At 46.4% G+C, this 22,983-nt stretch overlaps 1 protein-coding gene across 1 annotated transcript in view; it reads right to left on the bottom strand.

Annotated features, from left to right (window-relative positions):
• The window catches only part of PTDSS1 (phosphatidylserine synthase 1), a 62,893-nt gene that overhangs the window by 27,577 nt on the left and 12,333 nt on the right, over positions 1-22,983 (bottom strand). Inside the window, 5 exon segments of the mRNA XM_035727145.1 lie at positions 136-292; positions 4,216-4,369; positions 8,519-8,601; positions 8,604-8,643; positions 10,576-10,619. Of these exon segments, the coding sequence (XP_035583038.1) occupies positions 136-292; positions 4,216-4,369; positions 8,519-8,601; positions 8,604-8,643; positions 10,576-10,619 (478 nt within the window).

Below are 22,983 nucleotides of genomic sequence, written 5' to 3'. Positions count from 1 at the left end.
CGCTCATGAGTTTCAATTACTAACGTGCAATTAATTTCTTATCATCCAAGACCGTACTGAAGTTGCGCGCTCCTAACTCGGTGAAGGGCGCATTGTGAAACCCTGTGACTGGTGTCCAGAAAGAAGGCCACTCACTTGAAGCTGGCCCAGTGGTAGGTCCTCATCTCCAGAAAGCGGCAAACGACCATGCCCAGCCAGATGCCGCCGCCATTGCACAGCAGGATGTCCAGGATGACCTGATCCCACCAGCACTCGGCGAAATTGGGCAGCAGGTGCATGAAGAAGAGCTGAGAAACACAAGAGACCATGGTTTTAAAAACAAAACTGCAGAACGATAGAGTTCCTTTGACGAACATATTCCATTAGGAAGAGTTGTTGACGTGTCAGGTTTTCCTGACGTATGAACGGAATAAATAAAAACAATGTCTGTGATTAGGTTTGTGTTTTTATGCTGTGGACGGTTTACAAATATTATGAATCCAAACAGTTCCTTTTTTTTTTTTTTTTTGTAAATAGGGCTTTAAAGAAATGATAACTGCTCCTGAAAAAATACCACTGATGAACGACCTTGGCCAAGGACGACAAGACAAGGATCTGGGAGGGGGGAGGAGAGAAGTCTTCATGCCCGCCAACAGAGCGCTGGCATAATCCTCAAAACCAGCAGCTTGACAGTTCAAGCGGCGCATTTTAGAAATATTCCATAGATATTTAGGTAAAACAGCGAGGAAACTGCAAAAGTAGAAAGGTTAGGTTTTGATGGCATGTTTTAGGAAACCCATAGCTTAACAGAAAGCCTTTCGATAACCGATTCGCAATCGTAATCTTATTAAAAGTGCTTATGGTGCACAAGGGGTGAGGCAAAATAAAGTCAAGTTTCTTGATCTCAAGGGCAGGAGTCAGACGTTTATCTAGGACCACAAAATAAGGTAGCCTGTGGCAAATGTTTCCATGGTGACATAAACAGAGCATGGTGGGGACAAAAGGAAGATTCATTCTGACAGATGGCAACTAGAGCACGACATACTGCACTGGAACCGTTAAGGACAGGAATGACTGTTTTCAGGAGATGGGAGATGAAGACTGAGGACATTCCAGAACGGAGGAACAGCAGGATGAAGGGAGGGGGAAGGAGACAGAAATCTCCTACGGAAATGGCTCTGTCCAGATCAAAGAGCGGATCAGCCGCGTCCAGAGCAGCATGCCCTGCTGCGTGAAGGCCCATTTTAAGAAGGTCTGACATGACGAAGACCGTGCCTGGGAATTTTCTGGAAAGAGGCAACCTCTGAAGTCATATGATCAATACTGCGAAGTAAAACTGTTTATGAAAGCATTCCAGAGAGGGAAAGCAATGCAAACATCTGAGGAGTCTGCCTGCTTGGCCTGCCAGCCAGTGAGAAGACGGAGCGCAGCGGCTGGTCACGAAGGTGGGGGGCTGCACTCCTCTCCGAGGCGAGCCAGGCCCAGCCCCTGAAGTGTATTCCCAGGTTCCCAGCCATGGCACGGAGCACTGACTGTTGCTTTACACAAGGAAGAGGGACTCGTCAACAGAAGCCGATGACACACATTTGCTGACATGAGACTATGCAAGGGGAGCGGGATGTGGAGGACAGGCTTCGGCCTCAAGAGCTTTCCTGGAAAGTACCGGATACTGGGGGCGAGACACGCCGTCCAGATGAATGCCTGGAACCAGGGATGGGACACGGTAAAAGAGCAGGAACGTGGGCTGCCCATCCAGAGCGGAGCACGTCCTGGCTCACCTAACGAAGCAAGGTGCTGGGCTCTGGCCCTCTGGTCTGTCCAGACCTGAGGAGGAGACACTGCATAGGGCTGGATTCATTCACTCACTCACCAGGAATCTGGGGAGCACCTGCCACTTGTGAGGCACAGTATTGGGACGATGTGGACACGGGCCCGGCCCTCTCGAGGCCTAACACTTGGCAGCAAAGAGACACTATAAGCATCTAAAATGTGATGACCGTCTCAAAGGAGAAGGGCCAGGTGCTCCATTTGCAGGTGTACAACGTGGAGCGCAACCAGCTCAGGGAGCAGGGAAAGGAGGAAGAGCCTGCAGGTGGGCTCTGGGGTAGGAAAAGTCCCGGAATCTTTAACACGAGGAAAGCAAAGATGGCTGGATTACAGAACCACAGGATGGGAAGGGTCCCGAGCAGACAGGGGAGGTGGGCCGTGGCCGGTTAACACTGGGCCTCGCAGGCTGGTCCAGAAGTTTGGATTTTGGATAAACACTACAAGATTTCAGTTGAAGAAGGATGTAACCAGATCGAGAGGTGAAAAAAGATCGCTTTGGGAAGAGACAGTGAAGGGAGGAGGTGAGTAGTTCAGCCAGGAGAGGACAGGAGGTTAGATACACATCGAGCAGTGGCGTGAAAGATGTGCATGCAGCAGCACTGCTTACGAGAGTTGAGAGGCAACTGAGGAGCAGGGAAGGAAGGCACGGGGCCATCTGTAGTATGAGGGGAGAGAAGCAGGCAGGCCGAGAAAGGCCCGGAGCCTGGCCCAGGGTCCCACAGCAGCGAGGTTAGGAAGATGCCTGGAACTCCAAGAGGAACATGGTGGGAGAGCAGGAACGTGGGCTGCACACCTGGAATCAAGCACAACTGGAGTCCGATCCTGGCTCACCTCATGAAGCAAGGCTCTGGTTCCTTCCTCTGTCCACTGGGGATATACTCAGCCTTTTCGGTTTATGGTGAGGATTTAGGATAATACATGTACAGTGTTGGGTACTGTTGTGGGTTGAATTGTGTCCCCTCAAAAGCCACATGTTGAACCCCTAACCTCCAGGCCCTCATGATGTGAACTCAATTTGGAAAGAGAGTTGCTGCAGATGTCATTAGTAAAGATGAGGTCATCCTGGAACAGGGTGGGCCTCTGATCCAGTGTGATTGGCGTCCTTACAAAAAGAACGCCACAGTGAATGCACACAGGGAAAACCCCATTCGAAGGCGAAGGCAGAGACTGGGGTGATGCACCTACAAGCCAAGAAATGCCAAAGATGGCCAGCAAGTCATAAGAAGCTGAGAGGCCTGCACCAGATTCTCCTTCACAGGCCTCAAAGGACACCAATCCTGCCAACACCTTGAACTCAGACTTCTAGCCCCCAGGGCTATAAGAAGCACATTAACAGAAGCTTGATGTGGCTGGCATGCTTCCCTAAGTTAGGGTCAAGACAACAGTTGTCATCGGGTGCCCGGGTGGCTCAGTTGGTTAAGCGACTGCCTTCGGCTCAGGTCATGATCCTGGAGTCCCGGGATCGAGTCCCACATCGGGCTCCCTGCTCAGCGGGGAGTCTGCTTCTCCCTCTGACCCTCTTCCCTCTCGTGCTCTCTGTCTCTCATTCTCTCTCTCTCAAATAAATAAAATCTTTAAAAAAAAAAAAAAAGACAACAGTTGTCATCAAGAAATATACTGTACACATGGCCAAATTTTGTTCCCTGGGAGTGATTAACTAAGAATAATATCATAACTGAATGATAAATGAGTAAGTCCCCCAAATTTCATGTTCCTAATAGTTTTTCAAGACTATATCTCTTTCAGGAGAACCTGGGTGGCTCAGTCAGTTAAACATCTGCCTTTGACTCAGGTTATGATCCCGGGTCCTAGGATTGAGTCCCACATCGGGCTCCCTGCTCAGCCTAGAGCCTGCTTCTTCTCCTCTCCCTCTGCCTGCCACTCCCCCTGCTTGTGCTCTCTCTCTCTCTCTCTGCCAAATAAATAAATAAAATCTTAAAAAAAAAAAAGACTATTTCTTTCATTCATTAAATGAGACAAACCTGACTACTGAGATATTAGAGCTATATCAGGAATCCATTTTCAGCTACAAAATATCCTGGATGCTCTTGTAATCCCTAAACACCATAATTCTATTTATCTCAAACTGGAAACTAGCTGGTGAGAAACCTACTTATTTACTTCTAAGCAGATCTCGTTATCATGTATTTGTCCCACTGGGGATTTTAACTTCATTCTTTTTGCTTCATTTCATTTGTTTCTCTTTAAGACTTGTGAGACAAGAGACACGTTTTAAATTAATAAGGAATTTGCACCCCGCCCCCCACCAAAGGCATAAAATATTCCCAGGGGGTGGTTTAAAACACAGCTTGTGCCACAGAGGTTGGAGAATGGATTAACTGCCTGTTAATGGACAGACTACCTTCCTCCTACATGTAAACTGACTGATCACAGCCCCTTCTTACCTCATTAGCTCCCAGGTAATACTGATTGTCCAGCAGAGACCATAACTACGGATCAACAAGGCCTTCATGGCCCAGCCCCAGAAATGTCCAAACGCAAATATATCAAAGTGGCTGATAATCCTCTCCCAGGTGATAACGTGACAGTTGACAGCGTACTCCTATTCAAAATAAAAAGGGAAATAGTTAATGGATACTCTCAAAATCAACTTTCTTCCAGGATCCTGACAATAAATGAAAAGAACTGATATGACCTTGACAACTAATACCTGTCCTGCCCCCCCACACCCCAAAGCTTTAATAAATGAGCATCCTCTAGGAAAAATGGACAAATATTAAAGTTTATGAATCAGAACTGCTTTGCTCTGATTGCAGAAATTTGATTAAAATGGGAAGCAAAATAATTTTACAAAGGCTTATTAACCTGTCTTAAAGAAGTAGAATCACACAGCCCATGTTACCTGACCATACGGCAACTATGTTAAAGCCAGTGATAAGAACATAAATAGAATCCCAATTAATAAAGAATAAGTAGAATCCCAATAAGTTGGAAATGTATGTATGTATTTATTTATTTATTTATTTGACAGAGTGAGACACAGAGAGAGAGGGAACATAAGCAGGGGGAGGTGGGAGAGGGAGAAGCAGGCTTCCCACTGAGGAGGAAGCCCGATGCAGGCTCGATCCCAGGACCCCGGGATCATGACCTGAGCCGAAGGCAGATGCTTAATGACTGAACCACCCAGGCGCCCCTCGGTTTGGAAATTTTTTTTTTAAAGATTTGATTTATTTATTTGAGAGAGAGAGAGAGAGGAGAGAGAGAAACAGCATGAGAGGGGAGAAGGTCAGAGGGAGAAGCAGGCTCCCCGCTGAGCCGGGAGCCCAACGTGGGACTCGATCCCAGACTCCGGGATCATGACCTGAGCCGAAGGCAGTCGCTTAACCAACTGAGCCACCCAGGCACCCTCGGTTTGGAAATTTAAAAACACATCTAAATATCATGGTGTAGAGAAGGAATCAGAATAGAAATGTAAAATACAGTCAGTATTAAATAGTAATGAAAATACTATATATATGAACGATGGGATGAAGCTAAGTAGAACTCAGGAAAACATAAAGCCTTAAGTATTTGTCAGAAAAGAGGAAAAGCTAAAGCATCCAATTTCAGAAATTAGAAGGAAAAAGAATAAACCTCCCATCCCGAATGTTATCACATGCTACATAATGTAAATATTTAAAATGACAAAGCTGGGCGCCTGGGTGGCTCAGTCAGTTAAGCGTCTGCCTTTGGCTCAGGTTCTGGGTTCGAGCCTTGCATCAGGCTCCCTGCTCAGTGGGGAGCCTGCTTCTCCCTCTGTCTGTCGCTCCCCCTGCTTGTGTGCATGCTCTCTCTCTCTCAAATAAATAAAATCTTTTAAAAACAAATAAGTAATAAAAATGACAAAGCTTTTAAGACTTTTGGGTTTTGTTTCTAATATCTGTTTTTATTATGACATATTTTAAAGAAATTTTAAATCAACATCCTTATATTTCTGTATTTATTAAGAAAGTGGATTGTCATATGACAATGTAAAACATTTCTCGAACCTCTCCATTTAACATTCTTTCTTCCCAAAATTAATCTGATAGGAGGGAGTAAGATTTGGAAAACAGCCACCTATTATCAGCCAGTTGAAAGTATTCCTGTAAAGTATTAATATTTTTAAATTCCAGAAATGATGCCTCCTAAGGGAGCAAAAGAGCAATGTGGTACTCCTTCCTCTTCCAAAACCCACCACCATTAGATTTTCTGAAGCCTTTCTCAGATCCATTTGGTACGTTCGATTTGCAAAGCTGAAAGGACATTTTAAAAAACTGTATTTTTCAGAAACGTTATGATATGATATTATGACCCGTAAGTGGGAAATGTGGAAAGAAGAGGAAAAGATTCAATAGGGAGAAGTCAAGACAAGACTTAGAACAAACAACTGCACTGCACTGTAGTAAGAGGAAAATTCTCATCCAGAGTCTGGAACAACATGCGCCCGTCGCAGGCATCAGAGACGATGGAGAGAAATACCCCGAAGCTGAAGCAGCTCCGTGAGGTTTCAGGAAGAGCCGAAAGGCCCCATCAACCCAAATTCCTCGACCACCCCATCCTCTTATTTACACTGGACACGCTGCACAGGGTGAGAAGAGAGAGCTGAGTTCTGTTTTCAGATGGCTGCTCTTCAAGTCATCGTGGGCTGAAGATGACTTTGGGGGCCCTTCGCCTCTCTGTGAGAATATTTCTAGGCTTCAACACAGGCAAAGGCAACTTTGAAAGTCACAGAGAGCCAAACATAACTCTTAGCATTATAATTATTAATGCACAGATTTGCCAGTGGATCACATCAGGATGATCTCTGAGGTCCTGGTCGTGGGAGGAAGACGGACCCTGAAGTTTAATGCCGCTAGGGAGCCGAGTGCAGGCACAACTCTGGGCAGCAGGGGGAAGGGGGCATTAATGAGGGAATCCCCGAGCCAGGGGGGCAAGGAGAGGAAGGCGTGAGCGCATGAGTGAACGGTAGGTAAAGACAAATTGCACCCACCCTCCCTAACTGGTCGCACGTCTGATCTTGGTGCCTCCACCTTCTTCCTCGCTTGCCCAACACTTAACCAAATACCAAGTCTTATTCATTGGGCTCGGTCAGTTTACTTTGTGATACAATCCCCTTTGCTCAAAAACCCAAGAAAACAGTGGAGGAAAGTATCATATACCTGGAACACCTTTCTCCCAATCTCTGTTTCATAAGGCTCCCGTGAGGGTCAAAGCACTGTCACTGCTGGAACTATGTACTTATGGCACAGTCCCAAGGAAAAGGGTAGGTCCTGAAATCAGAGGGATCTCACCAGCTTTGTGCTTTGAATGAGATATTTATCCTTTTTAAATTTCCATTTCCTCCTTGATAAAATGGGGGATATTAATGCCTAGCATGCATGTGTGAGGCTTACACAGAATATACGTAAGTGCTGGCAGAACAGACAACCCACAGTTGGGTAACTGCCACCACCCTCACCATAACCCATCACTATCATTATCACCATCAGTAGAAGCTCCAAGTCACCCCACGCCACTCTGTTCCTTAAAGTAAGAAACTCCCGGACAGACTTTTCTTCCTGAGACTTTCAAATAATTTTTGGCACTCTTATTTCTGCCTTTAGCATGTCCTTTATAAAGTTAAAGATAAAATGTTGAAACACCATTCAAGAAGGGTCTGACCAATCTCAACTCCACTAGGACAATCACTTCTTGGACCTTTTATTAAGTCCCTTTGTATTGTTTCTTTTTTTTTTTTTTTAAGATCTTATTTATTTATTTTGAGAGAGAGAGAGAGAGAGAGAGAACACGAGCAGGGGGGAGGGTCTGAGACAGAGAGAGAGACAGAGAGAAGCAGACTTCCCACCGAGCAGGGAGCCCAATACCTGCTCGATCCCAGGACCCTGGGATCATGACCTGAGCTAAGGCAGAGGCTCAACCGACTGAGCCACCCAGGTGCCCCTTTGTATTGTTTCTTAAACAAGGCCCTGCCTATGGCCCAGATGCCTGTTCTCCTTTTCTGAGCATTGCTAGGTTTTTCCTTCAGTCTGTACCAAATGTTAGGTATTATTTAAAAAAATATATTAAAAAGGAAAGAAACAGCATTAGAGTATAAAATAGTCTCTTCCCTGAAAATGAAGTTCAGAGAGCTTTACCCAAGAATAAAATTATTTTTGTGGGGTTAAGAAAAATAATGAACGAAATGGCCTGGATCATTCACATCGGCCCTTCATGGAGAAGGATCATGGCTTCGAGGCCAGAGTGGGGGAGCAGAGGTGTTGAGGGCCACACTGCTAGAGTGGCGGTCACCGCCATCACTGAGGATCTGCCATGTGCAAGGTGCCGGGCTAGGCCTCGGAGATAAGGTTACTTTGTTTAGTAGTTCACAGTAAAAACTCCCCAATAAGTACTATTATTTCACTTTACAAAGAAAGGAAGAAGCTAGCCAACAAGTACATTGCCCAAAGTCTTACAGCTAACAATGACAGAGGCAGAATTCACACCCAAGGTTGTCTGACGATAACAGTCACCCTCTTCCACCATCCCCCTTCGCTCCAAGAGGGGATATCATTTCCCTGGACCCTATCACTCATGGAAACCACACACCTCACCTTCCAGAGACCCGGCTTTTACATTATCTACACAGGAAATATGCAGAAGTAACAATTCAGAACTTCACTTTAGTGAAGCCGACTATCTCTTATACCAAGAGTCTACTGATTTCTCTGAGAGACCACGGACAAGTACATACCATGATGTCTGCTTCCCTCGTGGCGTATCGAAGATTTGGATCCAGCCAGTACATCAGGGATTTAACCTGATCAAAGTTCAGGAGAGGAGGAATACCAGGAAAAGGAAGTAGAGCACACTGAGTCCTGAGGAAACAAAACATCCCCACACTTAGGAGAGATCTGGGGGTCAGACGCACAACACATGAGAGACTCAAGTCAGACATGGATATTGCAGTGAGTGTCGAGATCCCTGTTACAGTCTGGCAGTTCCTTTGATGAGCGAGTCTGATACACCATCCCAATTCACACTGGGAGGGTTGGTAATACTCTCTGAGAAAACGATGCTCGAGTTGAGTCTTGAAGGACCGGCCAAAATTCAGGTAGAGAAAAGGCATCCAGGTAAGCCCGTGACATCAGAAGCAGAAAGGGGAAGGGAGCACAGTAGCCCTGAGGTGAAAGGGGCTTGGGGGCCATGGGAAAGATCTCAGATTTTACCATAAATCAAACAAGGAGCACGTGACAGGCTTTAAGGCGGGGGAATAAGATGATCTGGTAACGCTCTTACAAAGTGGGCTCCCGGCTGCTGTGTGGAGAGTGGAGGGAGGTGGGCAAGCCGGTTATGGACAGCCCAGTCAGGGGGCAACATCAGCAGAGACAGGTGTGAAGGGCCGAGAGGTGCCCAGGGCTACACATCCACGTCTTGTCAGCCCTTGTGGCATTACGTTCCTGTCGCATCATAGCAGAATCGGTATCCTAATAATCACCCCACATCGTCAAAAATAATCATCTGCTTTTAAAACAGCAAAATCCTTTTGGAAAGATTTGGAAACCAACCACCAGTGGCTCTATCACTTCTCTTTCTTCTCAAACCTGCTAGAATTAAAACATTTGTGTAGGACACTTAGACACTGTGAGACAAATGACCTTGGATCACAGCACTCCGTGTGAACTTGGCTCAGCCCTAATCTCCCATGAGCTGCTCCAGAGGAGACAGTGTCCATGGCTGGACTGAAATCCCCTGGAACATCTACAGCGCCAAGCCTTCCAAAAAGGCCTCTCCCTGTCCTCAGGGAGCTCAGGGGACTTGAGCACAGCAGTGGCTGACCTGGTTGTGCACCCCAGGGCCCCAGGGCACACACGTTAGTATAAGGACCTCCGCATGTTTATTACCAGCTGCTTTATAAATTTCCATCTCAACGCCCACCACTACACCTTTTTGTTATATTCTTATTTTATTATAATTTTATTATTTTATTATATTCTTATTTATTATAATCTTTTCAAAATAATTATTTTAAGACAGAAAGAAACCATCTGTGGTGGATCAGGGCTTCTTAAACTGGAATTCATGGTTGGAGCTTCGAAGTCCATGAAGCCCCAGATGTAAAATGCACAAATGTGTGTGTGCGTGCACACTGAGAAAGGATTAGTTCTCATCAGATTACCAAAGGGCTTCATGATCCCAAAAAGATCCCAGGTAAGATTATATAATTAACGATAATGGAATCATCGAAATAAGAAACAACTCAAAAGTAGCCAACACCCTGAAAATAAATCATAATTTCAAGCAAGCAACATAAGTCCATGAGATGTTAAGTATGATGCAACCAGGACAATCTATTTAAAATGGAAATGAATCATGTCACTTTTCTGTGAAAAATCCTCCCGGGACTTCCACTGGTCCATCCTGTCTGTAGCCTCCCTTACGGGCCCACACGCCCAGTGGGGCTCTGTCCCTGCCCGACTCTGGGCCTCTCTCTATACTACTCCCTAGGGCCTGCTCGGCTCCACCACACTGGCCTGCAACACACCATGCTCTTTCTGGCTGGGGACCATTTTAGTAGCCCTTCCCTTGCCTGGCTTCCACGACCCCAATCCCTGCCAGATCCTACTTTGCACAAGCATCGTTTCTGGTGAAGCATTCTTTCACAGAAGCGAAGTATGGAATTGGGCATGGAAATGTACCCAATTCCAAAAGTAAAAGGCTATTAAGTTTACTGCAAAACTGCTACAGTGATATATAGAAAATGGATTTTAAGTACAATATATTTCTAAATCCACTAATGGGTAACTCCCAAAAAACCATTCTCCATAAGGCCGGATGAGGTCGAGTAAATGGGCCTGCAGAGGGAAAATGTAAGGTTAGAACAAACGGGTTTTCAAACAAAAACTAAAAGCAAAGTGCTGACCGCTATAGCGATTTAAAAAAAAAAAAAAGCTCTCTGTCAAAATTTTTTTCTACATAAATATTTGAGGTCAAGTCTAGGTTGAAATACTTTATTCGCATTGTAGCAACTGTCACCACAACTGTAACAGGTACCAGTCTTCACAACAGACGTTTTGTTTGCAAAGCTTTGTCTTTACAACTCTGACCCTAATTTCTCAGGGAAACAATGTTACAACAGCGAGTGGTTACCAGGCCAGCCAGCCTGAAAGAGTTCTTCAAACACACTGAAGTTAACAAGTGAAATCTCCCAGCCCAGCTAGTGTGTGTGTGTGTGTGTGCATGTGTGCGTGCGTGTGTGTGTGCGTGCATGCACGCAAGTGAGAGAGTGAGCAAGAGCTCTGGGAATTAAACAGGAGAAACACTGCTTTGAGAACACGTGAAGTGGGGTATGAAACTGAAAAAAATCCTTTGAGCACTGGAATGTGCTAGTGCAGTGGCTTTTGATCATGAACTGTGGTAACAAAATACCTCTGACATGGCAACCCCTCCAGACACACAGACGCAGCTTCTGCACCATGAAAACAGGCTTCACAGGACGAAACTTACTCTGACTACAAGTGACCTACCAATACTTTCTCTTGTTTATCTCTTCAAAAAAAAAAAAAAAAGCAGAAGCAAGCAAGCAAGCCAGCCAGGCCTTGATCTACTAAACTGACTCACCATCAACGGAAGGGTTACAGTTCACGAATACTGAACAGTGCTCTTGTGGGCACTTGACCTATTTGGGGCTGCCCGCTCCTGTGGAACAGCCTACCTACATACTCCTGGAGGATTTCCAACATCAGAATCCCACATCTCCCGGGGAGATGCGGGAGCTGGCTGCCCAGCCCCCTTCCTAACCGGGGCTTAGTTCTTCAGTGGCACCTGTGCCAGACTTGATCTCAGGAGCTGGCGATAAAGACCTAAGGGTGAGGAGCTCTCCTCCACCTCTCCCTCTCCCTCTGCCTGGAACACCATGGACAGTAGGGGGGAGATGGCACTGGTGATCAGGGCAGTTCCCTGCAGAGGTGACAGTGGGACAGACTATAGCCAGTGCTCACTGGGGTTTCCTCATTAGACCAGTTCTGGGTGACCGGCCAGTTCCTAGAAGCTTAGCCTGGGACCCAGCCTCCTAGCCCCCCCAGGAGTCCTCCAGCCGACATCCTATAAGTCTTTTCAATCAGTAATCAGCTTCTGTTGCTGGCAACCTGGAATCCTGTCTGAAGGAAACATTACGTTGTAATTTTTTATTCTGGAACTCATTCTCAATCACCCACCTCATCTTAAGATGACGACTTTGAAACATATTTTAACTGCTTTCTTTTGATGGATCAGGTTCGTATTAGGAAAATCAGTTACAAGTATCCCCTGCCATCCAAATCTAGTCGGTTCCTGAGCTTAGACAGAGGCAGTTCAGAAGGTGAGTGAGGTTCGTGTGGGCCTCCGCTCTATCCAAGTTAATATGGTGTCTGAGTTTTGGAATGGCAAGGAGTGAGAGCTCAGATTGAGGGATTTAAATAAAGCGTCTCCAAACCCGTTCCATTTCTGAGTTCTGTAGCAAAGGCTCAGACAGCAAGGATACCTGTATTCTTCCTAACTGGCCGCTTTTTTTCTCAGAAAGGGAGAGTGAAGCATAGAAACCAGGGTCCCCTTCCAGCTAACAACACGGCTAACTTTCTTCAAGTCCCTGGAAAACAGATGGCTAAAATGGTCATCTTTTAATTTCCTCTTCCCAATGCCCTCTCCACTGCTGTTGGTCACCACGAGTGGCTTCTGTGTTACTGCGGCTGCCTGGCGTGCAAGTTATCACTTCATCCAAATCACCGCATTCACCTTTTAGACAGAACACGGGACCCCACCTTTCTCTAGGCTTCCTCTCACGAGGTGAAACTCTAAAATGGTATGATTATTTGGCTTGTAACACAATTCCATGCCAATCAACACTTAGAATCATATAAGTTGGGTTATTCTCAAGAGCAATCACAACTATTATAGTACTTTGCTGGGCACTTAGTGCGTAGCAGATGGGGGGGAACCCCCCCGTTGTCTCCTAATGGTCGTGACAGCTGGGTGGCGAGAGGGTATCATCACTCCCACTTTACAGCTCAGGACACGGAGGCACAGGTACTTGCCCAGGGTCACACAGCCCACAGGACCCCAACTCTGGTCTGAGAGCACTTTGTGCTTTCTGATCCCCTCGGCCAGGCCTGGGCTGGCTCAAGAGGACGGAGTGGGGGCAGTGGGTGGGAGACGTTGAGGGTTTCAACCAGGACTGTCTCAGGGCCAGGAGAACGAGGGGAGAGAAGCAAGCCAATGAGTGGTGTTTACAGGTGCTGCCGTGTGGAACTGGTAAGCAAGGTCAGGAAGGACAAGGGGCATGATGAGGAACTGATTAAGGTCCCTCATATCAACTTAACAGAAGGGCCCCAAAGTCATCTTCAGCCCACGATGACTTGAAGAGCAGCCTTCTGAAAACAGAACTCAGCTCTCTCTTCTCACCCTGTGCAGCGTGTCCAGTGTAAATAAGAGGATAGTGTGGGTGAGGAGTTTGGGGTTGATGGGGCCTTGTGGCTCTTCCTTAAACTGATATGGAGCTGCTTCAGCCTCGGGGTATTTCTCTCCATCAGTCTGTGATGCCTGCGACAGGCACATGTTGTTCCAGACTCTGGATGAGAATTTTCCTCTTACTACAGTGCAGTGCAGTTGTTTGTTCTAAGTCTTGTTTTGACTTCTCCCTATTGAATCTTTTCCTCTTTTCTCCACATTTCGCACTACGTTTCTGAAAAAAATACATTTTTTTATTATGTTCAGTTAGCCCGCATATAGTACATCATTAGTTTCCGATGTAGTGTTCAACAAATAGTTTTTTTTTTTTTAATTTATTTATTTGACAGAGAGAGACAGAGCGAGAGAGGGAACACAAGCAGGGGAGTGGAAGAGGGAGAAGCAGGCTTCCTGCTGAGCAGGGAGCCCGATGTGGGGCTCGATCCCAGGACCCCGGGATCATGACCTGAGCCGAAGGCAGATGCTTAACGGCTGATCCACCCAGGCGCCCCCAACAAATACAGTTTTTTAAAATGTGCTTTAGGGGCGCCTGGGGGCTCAGTCGTTAAGCATCTGCCTTCAGCTCAGGTCATGATCCCGGGGTCCTGGGATCGAGTCCCGCATCGGGCTCCCTGCTCAGCGGGGAGCCTGCTTCTCCCTCTCCCTCAGTTCCCCCCCCCCCCGCTTGTACGCTTTCTCTCTCCCTCTCAAATAAATGAAATTAAAAAAATTAAAATGTCCTTTAGCTTTGCAAATTGAAATGTACTGGATGAATCCGAGAAAGGCTTCAGAAATCTGATGTGAGTTTCAGAGAACAAGCTGCTCTACCCTGAACCACGTAGGTGGGAAGCGTTGGTGTTTTTTGCTACAACAGGTGTAGATAAGGCCCTGGAATGTAAGGTGAGACTTTCAGCAGCTACTTGTAAAACCCATTCCAGGCTTTATTTCAGTCATCACATCTGCCCACTCCTTTCTGAAAAGGTACTCTAAATGTTTTGGTGCAGTATTTCAAGGAGTACATTCTAGCAGCATTACTCACTAAGATTACCAACTTTACCATCAAAGCCGGGACTACTGCTAAAAATACTATTTGTATTATTTTGCGTTTTAAAAAAACATGGAGGATGAGGCTGGTGTGTTTTTCTCTTATTACGAACCCTGACGCTGATGCTCACCACATCACCTACACTTGCCTGCTCCAGTCAGGTGCCGCTTTAGAGCAGTGCTTCCTGCAGCTCTCCGCTGCCCGGGCATGTTAGCGCTGACCAGTCTTCCCCGAACATTCACGCTACCTCCGTGCCTTCCCCACAGATCCCACTTGTCAGCGGACTACTTTTGTCAGTGGGCAAGTCCCGGCAGGGCACCTTCTCCCTCGCCCCGTGTTACGGTCCGGAAGGTAGGGGGCGCTCCATCTCAGGGTCTGCGTCTTCTCTAGGCTTTATTTCTTTTTCTTTTTCTTTTAATTTAATTCTACTTTATTATGTTATGTTAGTCACCATACAATGCATCATTAGTTTTTGATGTAGTGATCCACGCTTCACTGTTTGTGTATAACACCCAGTGCTCCATGCAGTACGTCCCTCCTTAGGACCCATCACCGGCCTCACCCATCCCCCCACCCCCTCCCCTCTAGAACCCTCAGTTTGTTTCTCAGAGTCCGTAGTCTCTCATGGTTCGTCTCTCCCTCCGATTTCCACCCCCCTTCATTTTTCCCTTCCTTCTCCTAATGTCCTCCATGGTATTCCTTATGTTCCACAAATGAGTGAAATCATATGATAACTGACTTTCTCTGCCTGACTTATTTCACTTAGCATCATCTCCTCCAGTCCCATCCATGTGGATGTAAAAGTTGGGTATTCATCCTTTCTGATGGCTGGGTAATATCCTTGTATATATGGACCACATCTTCTTTATCCACTCATCTGTGGAAGGGCATCTTGGCTCTTTCCACATTTCTGACTTGATAAAAGGTGCCAACAAGAGCTACTCTTCTGGATCACATGGAAGGTACGGGGAAGGGCTTCTCCAGCAGGCGACGAACCAGTGCTGTTTGGTTCCGGGTTGTGACTTCTTCCCAGGGCCACGCTCAAATGTGGCTTGGTTTACTTTATCAGTCCCTCCATCTAGGACATGTAATTTTCAATCAGATATTAAGAATGAGTTTGATTTCAAAGGAAACAAATCAAATGGCCTTGCCATAAGAAGAGCTAGCACTTCAAAAACTACGTCAGAGGGGCGCCTGGGTGGCTCATTAAGTGATTGCCTTCAGCTCAGGTCATGGTCCCAGGGTCCTAGGATCAAGCCCCACATCGGGCTCCCTGCTCGGCAGGAAGCCTGCTTCTCCCTCTCCCCTCCCCCTGCTTGTGTTCCCTCTCTCACTGTGTCTTTCTGTCAAATAAATAAATAAATAAAATCTTAAAAAAAAAAAAAAAACTACCTCAGAAATGAGAACATAAGATAGCACACAAAAAATAAGAATAAAAAAAAAATTAAAAAAGAAAATAAGATCACAGCTCCACTCGCCAGCAGCCTGTTATGATTCCCATGAATAACTAAGTTCAAGGGACCGGACCTTAGGGAAGTAGTTGCGTCTCCAAGAGTTATGGGCCTGTGCCCTCTTCCTCTGCGGCTTCTCTTGATTATCACTGTTTTTCAGCCTTAATGAGGTATATTGACAAAGATTATTATTATCTGCAATTTTAAATTCCTCTAGGAAAAACCTAGAAAAGGTGAATAAAATGACCTTTAAGCAAATTTCAAACCTAAGAAAGAATTTTTTTTTTTTTTTAAAGAAAAAGTAGTGGAGCAGGAAACAGGATGAGAGGAGGACAAGAATTTTGTTTCAAACTTAGGGGGCAGTGAATCTTCTGGATCACCTTCAAACCTCAAGGAGACGTGATTAACACTATCTTAGCTCAGAGAAGTCAAATGAGGCCAAAGGACAAACCGAAAGATGAATTCAGGAAAATCAAGAAATACTAGTATTTCACTCTCCTCAAAATACCTTAAAGAAGTGCTGAATGGCGTTCCTCTTGCAGACAAGGATTGGGAAAGAGAGGGCTGATTCTGTGAACCTTCTTCTGGGCAGACTCATGACTTGATCCCACAAACACTTATTGAGAGGCCCTGTGGGCCAGGCACTGGGGGTACAGAAAAGGCTTGGGCGGTTTGGGGAGAGCGGGGTGCAAGGGGAAGGAATGGTTCAAGGAAGCCCCCAGAAGCTGGAAAAGCACACCTGAAGGTCACCTGTTGAAAGAAATCTCACAGCCAAACAGATTTTTAAATTTCACTGCAGTGATAGAGTGATAGTTATAATTACACCCTAATGATACACTGGTATAGTTAAAATCACACTTCTGCTGGAGTGCCAGTTGCTATAATGAGATGGAGGTAGCATTTAAAAAAAAAAAATTAAGGGAGGGGCGCCTGGGTGGCTCCGTCGGTTAAGCATCTGCCTTCGGCTCAGGTCATGATCCCAGGGTCCCGGATCGAGCCCCGTGTGGGGCTCCCAGCTCGGCGGGGAGCCTGCTTCTCCCTCTCCCTCTGCCTGCCACTCCCCCTGGTTGTGCTCTCTGTCAAATAAATAAAATCTTTAAAAAAAAATTTCTTTTTAAGGGAACTGGTAGAGAAAGAAAAGAGGGCAGGAAAGAAGCAGCATGGTGTAGATATCAGGTCCTCCTTCTCTGGCCTCACCCCAGGGTCTCTCCCTCCACATCTGCTCACAGGCCTGAAGGAAGGAATTCTAGAACCTACCCCAGTCACCCACCCCGGGGATGAAATTCTGTTTGAGTGTCCACTCCTCTCCCAGATAACTCAGTGGTAAATCTAAGCCAATGCAAGCAATCCTTTTCCTCTTTTTTTTTTTTTAAGATTTTATTTATTTGACAGAGAGAGACACAGTGAGAGAGGGAACACAAGCAGGGGGAGTGGGAGAGGGAGAAGCAGGCTTCCCGCCGAGCAGGGAGCCCGACGCGGGGCTCGATCCCAGGACCCCGGGATCATGACCTGAGCCGAAGGCAGACGCTTAACAACTGAGCCACCCAGGCGCCCCTCCTTTTTCTCTTTTATTCTTCTGGTCAGTGAAGATCTATCCTGTGCCCACTTGTTTGGGCACTATAAATTCCTGTCCTCAGGTCTGGATGGAGAAGAGGCACAGGGCCCAATTTTGGTCAAAAAGAAGTGAGGACAAGCGTGCTGGAGGGTTTCTAGCCAGGGTCTCTTCACCCTTAAAAAGATGGAAGAAGCGCCCTCCTCCTCCTTTGGACACTGCCCGAGGCCGTCTGTCCAGCACTGCGTCGGCTCTCACGGGACCATTAGGGTAGCAGCGCACAGCACCCACAGGCTGAGGATGGAGCAGCAGAAAAAGGCAAAGAGCCTGGGTCTTCACATGTCACCGAGCAGCTAAATTAGCCAACCCTGGAACCACTCTATCTCAGAACTTCCTGACATTCGGGAAAGTAAACATTCCCTTTATTCTTCAAGCCATTTTGAAATGGGTTTCCTCTTATTTGTGGCCAAAAGCATCCTGACTGTTATAAAACCCTATGGAGAAAGTTAAGGGCTTCCTTGGTTATTTAGACTCTACAAAAAGCATCATGGGGCCCCCACTTCCTGAAGGAGCTGACTGATTCTACCAACTAGCACAGATGAGCTCACATAATCGAATTTAGGCGTACACTCAAACACAGCGGGCAGCCTTTGCGAGGTCAAGGATAGACGCGTTCGAAGCTGCCAAAACAGAGCCATTCTGGGAATGCCATCCACGGCAGGCACTCCCCCAAAACTGCCTTTCAAGGAGAAGGCTAATGTTGGGCTCTGTTTCTCCCATCCACTTTCATTACTTAATTCGAGACTATGTGCCAAGGGTGGGGGTGAACAGAAAATAATGTGACAAGACTGGAACAAGAAGAGGCATGTATACTCTGCTCAGAGAAGCAGCCGCCCAGCATCGGGGCCCCTGAGAAGGCCTGAAGTCTGAGTGCTGGCTCTGGGAGCGGACAGCCACAGAGCTTGGGAGTACCTTTCCCCAGGGGCCTGGCCAGCTCCCCCATCATCCACACTGGCACCTTCTGAAGCCACCCCCTAATTTTAAAATATTCAATAATAACATTCTTTACTGTGGAAACCTTAGTTTTACTAATCGTATGGAAAGTGTGGACAAAGGAATCTTCAGAAAACAAGGTGGACACGATGTGTTTGCTATGCACACAGGGCTTTAAGAGAGTCCCTCTAACTAGGTGCTGCCCTAAGTCCTACATGTTCTGCCTGTAGGGGAGTGGTGTGGGCGCAGGCGCACACAGAGATGGCAGGGGAAGGATGTGGGGGGAAGAGACGGGATAAAAGAGAGAGAAGGAGGGGCGCCTGGGTGGCTCGGTCGGTTAAGCATCTGCCTTCAGCTTAGGTCTTGATCGCGGGGTGCTGGGCTTGAGCCCCCGCATCGGGCCCTCTGCTCAGCAGGGAGTTCATTCCTCCCTCTGCCTGCCGCTCCCCCTGCTTGTGCTCTCTCTATCTCACTCTCTCTGACACATAAATAAATAAAATCTTAAAAAAAAAAAAAAAAAGAGGAGAGCGAGAGAGATTGAGAGAGAGAAGGTAGGCTCCGGGTGATATGCTAGCCTCTCTGGTCACAAGACGACATCTGGGCAATGAAGGATGGACACAACCACCCACGAGGTACAGACCAACTTAGACCCTAGGATTATATTCCTGGGAAAAAAGAAAAGCCAGACAGATAGAGAGGAACAGAATAAAAAGGAGATGAAAACATATACAAAGACAGAGATAAAAACACATCACGATGGACCTAATAAGAAAAATATCCAGAACAAGTCAGACTAAAGGAAGATGCCGGAGCGGAGGTCCCCCCCCCTGCCAGGCTGACATGGAGTGGCTGGGTGAACTTTCAGGGATGAATGAGGGCCGAGCATCTCAGCTTTCACAGCTGTAAACTGAGCAGGCTGAATGAACCCCATGGGCCTATGGGTCCTCCCCACTTTGTATGCATCACAAAGTCCACAAGCCTGAATAAGAAAAGCATAAAACAAACTTAGCTTTTCTCTTCCCAGAAGGAAAGCAATAGTGCAGTCCCACAATGAGAGACTCAGTGGGTTAAGTGGACTTTGAAGATTGGAGGACTTCATTAGGGAACAGAAGAAAAACCAGCAGAAAGCACGTAAAATGTTACGTCCAATAGACTTCATCCCCCAACCTTCAGGGCCCTGGGTGCCTACAGGAAACCATCTGCTAATGAAGCCCCGAGCCCAGCTCCTGCTAAAGCCTCACGGAAGGGATGGCTATAAAATCATAAAATCATGGCTATTGAATGACTAATTTTTGAGACATCTCAGACTTCCAAAATGGCCCTGGAAAAAGAAAAAGCAAGTTTAAAAAGAAAAAAAACAAAGGCAGAAAAGAAATCTTCAGAGCCAAGAAGTTACCTCTGAGAACTTAGCAACAGTTAACACGCGGCCAAGAAAAGCTGAAGGCTTGCAGAGCAGACCTGACACCTCTGGACTGACCAGTTCCCTAAGCACCTAGCATGCCTTGATGGATGTTTGGAAAAAAAAAAAAAGGTAGTAGGACAGTGACAGACTAGATAAGAAGTAAGAATAAAGGGCACAGAGCAATAATGGTCATGCCACTGCCTGATGACATAGGAATTAGCAGCAGACTCTCACAGGATAGGAATGGTAGGATGGCTAAAGGGAGGGGTGCCCGTCACCACCCCTTTATCTGTCACCTGTTCACCCTCCTTCCAGGCTCAGCGTCTCCTCGCTTTGGCCTGTAGTTTTATGCCACCTTTGGAGGAAAAGGCCATGTTCCAGAGCTCAAGGGGACAACCTACAGACTCGGGTGGTTCGTGTGTATTGAATGCTTTATGCTGCAAGTGGCCACTTAGCTGTCCTACAACGTGGGGCCCTTGAAAGAAAGGATGGGCTGTGTAACGTCCAAGCTCTCCTCTTGACCAAAAATGCTGAACTCTGAGGTTCTGTGTCTTGGAAGAGGGAGGGAAAAGAAAGTTGGCAAATAGCCAAAAAAGTGGTTTGACATCAGGGACTTTTCCTAGAAAATTCTATAGTAGGGTCAATACCCTCTCATTCCATGACCTAGCCATACCATGGACATCTAATCATCATCCTCCAATAATTGCGCATTACCAGAGCTCTCAATCATCATGGAAAGGCCAAACTATGTTTGTCATATCTGCATAAGTTTGCAGGTGTTATAGACCGAATGTTTGTGTCACCTGCCATGATTCATTATGTGATAATCCTAACTCCTACAGTGAAGACTTCTCTTGGACCCTACAGGACTGGACCATAGAGCTACTTGGCTATGAACATTTGCTATTCTTTAAGACACAGGAAGAAGGATCTCAAAGGCAACTGGGAGATTATCTGTCATTTCCACCACAAGCCTTAGAGTGCATGGGCCACTGGGGGGTGGAGAGTGGGGAGAATATCTCCACCTGAGTTTCAAAAGGCAAGATCAACACCCAGCAGAGCCATGAGGGCAGGCCAAACTCCAGGTGGGCAGAGCTATAGAAACAGACTATTATTACCCCAGTAGGTCTGGAAGGCAGAGCACTGAGCCAAAGAGGACTGATTATTCTTTTTTTTTTTTTTTTAAGTAAACTCTACCCCCCATAGAGCTGGAACTCACGACACCGAGATCAAGTCACATGCTCCACCGACTGAGCCAGTCAGGCGCTCCCAGGATTGGTTATTCTTGACCCTTAAAGTCTCATCCAGTTTGCCTTCCCGGTTTTGAACTTGCTTGGGACTTGTCACCCTCCCTTCTTTCCCATTTCTCCCTTTTGGAATGGGAGTGTCTGTCCTGTGCCTGTCCCACTACCGGACTTTGTAAGCACATGTTTGGCTTCATAGGTGCACAGCTGGAGAGGAATTCTGCCACAAGACGAATCTTGTGTTATTTAAACCATCCGGTCTATGGTAATCTGTTACAGCAGCCTGCACTGACTGAGACAGCAGGTCTTCACATCTTGAAAGGTTTCCACTAAAAATTTAATCTAGAAGCTTGAGTGGTGGGAGAGTTAAACTCAGCTGTCAAATAACTTGGTTATCTAAAACAATTCATTCTCTGAAGGATTCAGTCATGGTTTTACTGGCTGGATTCCTACACTCCCAGCAAAAATCACGTAGCGCTACATAAGATTAAGCAAAAATACAGAACAAAATGCCATTGCCATCATCGTGGAAAGACTGAAGGTCTGTAAATCACTGATACTGTGATTTACAATAAGAACTATAGATTTGGTCTTTGTGCCTTTTTCTGGCGCAGGGCTCCTAAAGCCCTTGCAATTTCAAGTGATGAGAATAATGAATATTTTTTGCTATGTTAATGAGACCGGAGGGAAGTACCTAAGGATGGGGCTGGTTGCCAGTGGAGACAAACATGTGATTAGAGAGTTGAAACTTTCAGTGCCATCCCCAAGACCTCCAGGGAAGGGTGAGAGGCTGGAGCTTGAGTTCACTTCCCAATAGCCTATGATGCAATCAATTATGCCTATGTAAATGAGGCCTCCAAAAAAACCAAAAGGATGGAGTTTAGGGAGCTTCTGGGTTGGTGAACACTTTTCTTTTTTTTTTAATTTTTTTTAAGATTTTATTTATTTATTTGAGAGAGAGAGAATGAGAGATAGAGAGTATGAGAGGGAGGAGGGTCAAAGGGAGAAGCAGACTCCCCGCAGAGCAGGGGGCCCGATGTGGGACTCGATCCCGGGACTCCAGGATCATGACTGGAGCCGAAGGCGGTTGTTCAACCAACTGAGCCACCCAGGCGCCCTAGTGTGAACACTTTTCTGACGCCAGAAGAGTGACACGCTGGAGAGTGCATGGAAGCTCCTAGGCCCTTCCCACATACCTTGTCCTATGTATCTCTTCATCTGACTGTTGACGAGTACCCTTTGTAATAAACTGGCACTGTCATCTAGTGAGTAAATGCATTTCCTGCATCCTGTGAGCCACTCCAGTAAATTAATCGAACCCAAGGAGGGGTCATGGGAACCCCTGATTTATAACTATTTGGTCAGAAGCACAGGTGAAAACCTGAACATGCAATTGGCATCTGCAGTGGGGGGCCAACCTGTGAGCCCTTAACCCGTGGGATCTGACGCTAACTCTGGGTAGACAGTGTCAGAATTGAGTTGAACTGTAGGGCCGCCAGCTGGTGTCCAAAAATTGCTTACTGGTGGGGGAACACCCCCATCCCTGCTGCTACTTGCCTCCCCCAAAACATAATTTGGAATTTGTATTAGAACTTTGTTGCCATGGTAGATTTCCAAGTAGCAAAGAGAAGCATTCACAACGGGCTTCTTATATTACACATTACATTCTACTGAATAGACGGGAGGATAGAGAAGAAACACACCCTCAAGTATGGTGTTTAAACCCGAACATGGCCCTTGGAGCATAATGCATAGGTAAGACTGAACAATTTCAAAATATCTTAAGAGTAAAAAACACAGGATATAAAAAGGAAGCGTTTAGAAATGGTTACAGGGAATAAGTAGAGAATATTCTAGGGAGAAGTTACTGAAGAGGAATAATAAAAAACAAAGCAAGGGACAATTCAGAGGAAAGGGATGAAATCTTGAGTATGGCAGCTTTTATTTTTTTTTTAAGATTTTATTTTATTTGACAGAGAGAGAGAGAGAGAGAGCGAGCAGAAGCAGGCAGAGTGGCAGGGGGACAGGGAGAAGCAGACTGCCCGCTG

The sequence above is a fragment of the Zalophus californianus genome, chromosome 4, assembly GCF_009762305.2.
Source record: "Zalophus californianus isolate mZalCal1 chromosome 4, mZalCal1.pri.v2, whole genome shotgun sequence".
NCBI lineage: Eukaryota > Metazoa > Chordata > Mammalia > Carnivora > Otariidae > Zalophus > Zalophus californianus.
The sequence above is the reverse complement of the archived record's forward strand: the minus strand, read 5'-3'. Positions and strand labels throughout refer to the sequence as shown.